This window comes from Cicer arietinum, chromosome 6, assembly GCF_000331145.2.
Source record: "Cicer arietinum cultivar CDC Frontier isolate Library 1 chromosome 6, Cicar.CDCFrontier_v2.0, whole genome shotgun sequence".
NCBI lineage: Eukaryota > Viridiplantae > Streptophyta > Magnoliopsida > Fabales > Fabaceae > Cicer > Cicer arietinum.
In genome coordinates, this window is record NC_021165.2 from 30,943,439 (window position 1) to 30,948,768 (window position 5,330).

The following is a 5,330-nucleotide window of genomic DNA, read 5'->3' on the forward strand; positions in this document are numbered from 1 at the left end:
TCTAACGCTCTAAAACGTAAACCACGATTAAGATAATTCACCACTCATTCTTGTTCACCTTGCAGAATCTAAAGGCATGTCATTTCAATTATTCTTATATGTAGATATGCTACAATGCAATGTGATAATATTATTAATCTTAACATATTAAGACTAAATAAAAAGATAACGTATAAACTCATAGCATGAGTTTATAGTTTAAAACGTATATTTTATATTTTTTTCTAATTTTTACCTCATTATCTCACTTGAAAGATATATGTTTAGATGATTTTATACTTAACAATCAATTTAAATACTTCAAATTCAATGTTAATATATATGTTGCCTGTTATCAACTATTAATCCACTATTAATTATAAGGTTATCTAGTGTCAATTAACTTATTCGTTATCTCTGCAGTTTTTTACCAAACAAAGTCAAATAAAAATAAAGAGCATACTACCTTTGTCCATATATGTATGCCTATTATTTTTTTTTATCAATGCACAATAATTAAAGAAAAAGTAATTTTATATTAAATTTGTCAATAATATGCATTTTCTTTTCAAAATTATTATTCTATTATTAAGAGAGAAAAATGGTTGGTATTTTAATTTTCTTCAATAAATTAGATATATTTTTACGAAATTTATATTTTACTCAATTAAAAAATATAATTAATGTATATATAAGATTTAATTTAACTGATAATTGTTGGATTGCATATTTTGTATTAAATTCAAATTCCACCATCAATTGTATACGAATTTCTTTATCATTTCTTCTACAGATAAAAAAAATAATCAATGTATTTTATGATTAATGCATTTTTTTATTCTCAAATTTTTATACAAAAGGATCTTATAATAGAGACAAAGATGATATTTCATTTGACTTAACACACCCCAGTATACTAATTTTACCCCAAAAAAATTTAACTACAGTTAGTAAGTAAACCGAGACTTTTACATAAATTTGAAGTTTTTATATATCTATTGATTAGTTCAATTTAAGTCTCAACGTGCAGGACTAAGTATTTTTTTCTTTTATTTCCGTCTGACCTCGTTAAATACATGTTCACGTGCAGGATTATATTTTTTATTAATTATATTTTATAAAAAAAAAAAATTAGGTTTCTTCAGCAACTTTCATCCCTTTCTTCACCATCTTTATCATCTTCTTCAAACTGAGAAATGGCTAAAAAGAAATTAAAAGATGAATTGATAAAATGTTAAATTTAAAAACATCGATATCGAAATTGAATTTAGATAAATCCATATAACAAATTTTTAATAATAGATATTAAAAAAGTAATTGAATTCAATTAAAACCAACAATATGCAATGAAACACAATAAAAAGTATATCTATAACTAAAAACAATAGAAAATTAGACAGATAGACACATTAATTTCCGACTTTCCACTAGTTTACTATTATAGTTGTAAAAGTATTTCACCACCAAATCCATAAAAGTGAATAGAAGAATCAAAAACTAGTTAGTAGTATTAATATGTAAAGGGAAACCATAAACTATTGATATTACTAAGGTCCAAAATCTTCTAACTATTGGGCAAAACAATGGTTAGAAATGCAACTCATTAATAATTCAGTTTTCTGGTTTAGGCTCCTTTGTAAGTTCATCAAGCCTGCTAGTTTGTATATACTTTGATGTCAAATTTGATTCTTGTTTTGGCACATTAAGAAAATCTTCTAGTCCACTAGTTAGTGCAAACTTGGATGTCAAGGAAGCTGCAAGAAGGCTCAAAGCCTGCAAAGTGCAAACCACAAGGGAGGGGAATTGAAGAAGTTAAAACAACAAAGAAAAAAAAGACTTAAATGCATTTTTCGGTTTGTTTTAAATAGTCTCCAATTTTTGAAAATTTTCGCACTACTGAAGTTTGAGCTCGTTTTTACTGATGTGTCATGTTGAATAATGAGTTGACTAGTTGTTGAGTGACGTAGAAATGCATATTTTTTGAAAAATAAAGATATTTTTAGGGTTATATCATTTTTAACAATACTATAAAAAAATGGGAAACAAAATAATAAGATTTAATCTGCATAGTGTCACAACACCCTATGATTTGTCATCATTATTCAACTTGATACATCAGCAAAAATAAGCTTCAAATTCAAGAGTCAGGAAAAATTTACGAAATTTTAAAAACTTAAGGATAATATTTTTGAATTTAAAAATAAGAGAACTAAAACCGTGAATCAGATAATATAAGGAAATTAAAAATGCATTCAAGCCAAGAAAAAACTGATACATTCAAAAATAATAGCCACTTTACCTCAGCTTCCCCAATGCTTATCACCTTCATTTCTAGATCATCAAGGGGAAGACTCAATTCTTTCAAATATGAGAGACAAGAACTACCAGAAAGTACTTTTACTGTTAGATCATCTGCTACACCATACAATGTCGGTCTCTTCACAAATCCAACAACATTGTTATTCGATCTGTTGGGCGATCTTGGATCCAGGGAAGTCAAGGTTTTTGCCTCATAAACTGATCCATATGACTTAGAAATCACTCCTCCCACGAACTGTATTTGTCTCATTCCATAATAAGGATCATGCTTTTTTGACCCTGTACCATAATAATATGTAGTTGGTGTTTCTACATCAGAAATGTTGAGAGGCTGATTTGGACAACCAAACTGCGGTGCTAGACCGGGATTGAGTAACATGGAGCGCGAATCCGTACACCACGAAGAGTCCAAGGACTCTACACTTTTGTACAAATTATCAACGCATCCAACAAAAGTGTTACCATCCAAAAGCTTTACAATGGAACCTAATGGTATTGTAAGGAAGCTAAACATGAAGTCGACAAAGTTTTCACTGGCTTCTGCAAAGACTATCTTTTTCTGAGATTTACTTCGGATTAGCTTAACGTCCATTTTGATGTCGCGAGTGCAAGGCCTTTCTCTGATTGCTGATGCAAATTGGTTTGGTGGGATTTCTTTGTTCTTAGAGCTACTTTTCAAAATTGTGTTTGTTAGAGGCTCTTGAGAGGTTAAGGTATACTTGAGGAGTTTCAATATCTGTAATAAAAAACAAACGACACCAATATAACCTTTTTTAAAATAAATTCACTAACAAGTTCATATTACATAACAGAAATACAATATATTAAGAAAACCAAACGGTCAACAGATCAGAGTAACATTGTGTGTCTTCTCCCTCCTTCACTCATCCCTTTTTAATCTGTTTCCATTTTCACTCCTCAGGATCAATAAGATAAGAGGAAAAGAAAGTAATACACTCTAGGCTAATTCAAGAGTGCCCTTAAACTCTTCCAATTCTTACTTGCTTCTGCAACGACCCATTACATATTCCCTCCAACTTATTACATTCTGTTATTCTGTTAGTTTCCAGCTATATAAGTTACAACTGCTCAATTTCACTTCTTACTTTCCTTTCTTTTCTTTCTCACATAGACCTTCTTAATTGAATACTATCCTATGAGGTTCTAACTTTTAAATACTAAATAGACACTATGCAAAATACAAACTACCCTAAAATCATCAAGTTATACGGTGAAGATTCATAATTCAAGAACGGTCAAAAGATTCAATGCAAGTTCAAATAAAATTGTAGGACATTGACACATTGTTAAATTAGTCCCTGAAACAAGAAAAATTCAGAAAAGGCACCGGAACCATAAATCATCGGTTATTTTGGTTCGAACTACACAGAATTTGAATAGCATTTTGAAAGTCATTGTTAACGCTTGAGTTCTAACTAACGTAGACTAAAATAACCAACGATTCACAATATAGTTCTAAATTGAGGTCTGCAACTACAATTCCTACCAAAATATGAAAGTTCTAGAAGTCTCTGCAACAACATCGCAACTAGTCACATATGCCACATTTACCGCATTTGATTGAAATATCAACATTTGCAGCGTAACCTCAATTTAGAACCATGATTCAAAATTTCAAAAACTTTTTTTGAAATTTTCTTACTCTACAAACTCTAAACCATAAAATAAAATAACAAGTTCAATGTAATTGGGACATGAAAATCATGAGATAAATACACATTGCAAAATAGAGTTCACAATATACAACACAGCACCATTACCTCTTGCTTTCCAATGCTGTGTGTAACTTCTTCCAATTGAGTCAAATCTGAATACCCCAATTCCATCAACATCTCCATAGAACTCACCAAAGAACTAGGCACAATCTTCAAATCATCAAACACCAAAAACATTGACCCATTTTGTTTAACAAAAACCCCATTTAAACCATCCACATTAACACCACCACTATTCCCTTGACCCTCAGAATCCAAAATCGTAGGCTGCTTATTAGTGGGTTGTCCACATTCACAAACAAGGTTTGAAAAAGTTGTAAACTTGTTACAAGAATCACACACAAAAAACTTGTTCGATGGTTCAGTATCATCAATGTTCAAGAAAAGCTTCGTACATAGTGATTCACATGAGTTCCTTGGATTCAACAACATTTGTTTGCAAACAGGGTTGTTCCAAACATTGTTTGGAGTCATGTTTTGTACACTTTTGTAGAGGTTGTTGATGCTTCCGAGGAACGTTGATGATTCTGATTGTTCTTGTTCTTGTTCTTGTTGTTGGTCATTGTTGTTGGTGGTGGTTAAGAGGCGAATGATGGTGCCGAGTGGAAGAGAAAGGAAGCTGAATAGAGTGTCGATGAAGTCTTTGGTTGTTTCTATAGAAACAACTTTGTTGTTTTTTTTGTCTACTAAGATTTTGAGGGGAATGGTTTTTGGTTCTTCTTGTGGTTGTTGGGAAGCCATTGGAAGATTTTGGTAGAAGTTTGAAAGTTGTGGTCTCTTAAGTATGGAAGAGAAGAGAGGGAAATGTTTAGAGAGTTATATATTAAATTTCTGGATTACAATACGGTGTATGGGTTTAAAGTTAAAAAGACTTCACATTAATTGAGTATATGAAAGGATTGTTTTCTATTTTCATTTATTTTTATAATGGGATGGAATGATTTTAGAGATAATTTTAGTAAAAATTCAATATTTTTAATGATTTTAGGGTTATGATTGATTAACTATGTAAAAATTCTTTTATATTGATGGTGTATATAAATTAAATCTTTTTATTTATATGAACAATTTACAAAGGAATTTAGTAACGATAGATTTTTAACTAAATTTGTCACTTAAGTTATTTTTAGATTTCATGTGGGTTTCTTAAAATTTATTCGTTTCATTTTAATTAATTTTGTTACAAAAATTAAATATTTTAGTCCTTTAAGCTACAAAAATAGACACTATTACAAATGAACAAAGTGTATAATATTTATAATTTAATATATTAAAGTGTTTAATGTTTATAATTAA

The 5,330-nt window shown here is 29.9% G+C and overlaps 1 protein-coding gene across 1 annotated transcript; it reads right to left on the bottom strand.

Annotated features, from left to right (window-relative positions):
• Nucleotides 1-1,422: 1,422 nt before the first annotated feature.
• Nucleotides 1,423-4,809, bottom strand: LOC101510948 (uncharacterized). Its single transcript, XM_004506643.4, has 3 exons — nt 4,080-4,809; nt 2,279-3,034; nt 1,423-1,752 (listed from the first exon to the last, which is right to left on the bottom strand). Exons 1-3 carry the CDS (start codon nt 4,773-4,775, stop codon nt 1,591-1,593), a joined length of 1,614 nt encoding a protein of 537 aa, XP_004506700.2. The 5' UTR covers nt 4,776-4,809; the 3' UTR covers nt 1,423-1,590.
• Between the last annotated feature and the right edge of the window lie 521 nt (nt 4,810-5,330).

What these genes read in the sequence shown, in the direction of transcription:
- LOC101510948 (XM_004506643.4), bottom strand. Translation starts at nt 4,775, where the DNA reads ATGGCTTCCCAACAACCACAAGAAGAACCAAAAACCATTCCCCTCAAA. An exon ending in ACAGCATTGGAAAGCAAGAG is followed by an intron (nt 3,035 to 4,079) that starts GTAATGGTGCTG and finishes TTTTTATTACAG; the next exon opens with ATATTGAAACTCCTCAAGTA. An exon ending in TAAGCATTGGGGAAGCTGAG is followed by an intron (nt 1,753 to 2,278) that starts GTAAAGTGGCTA and finishes TGCACTTTGCAG; the next exon opens with GCTTTGAGCCTTCTTGCAGC.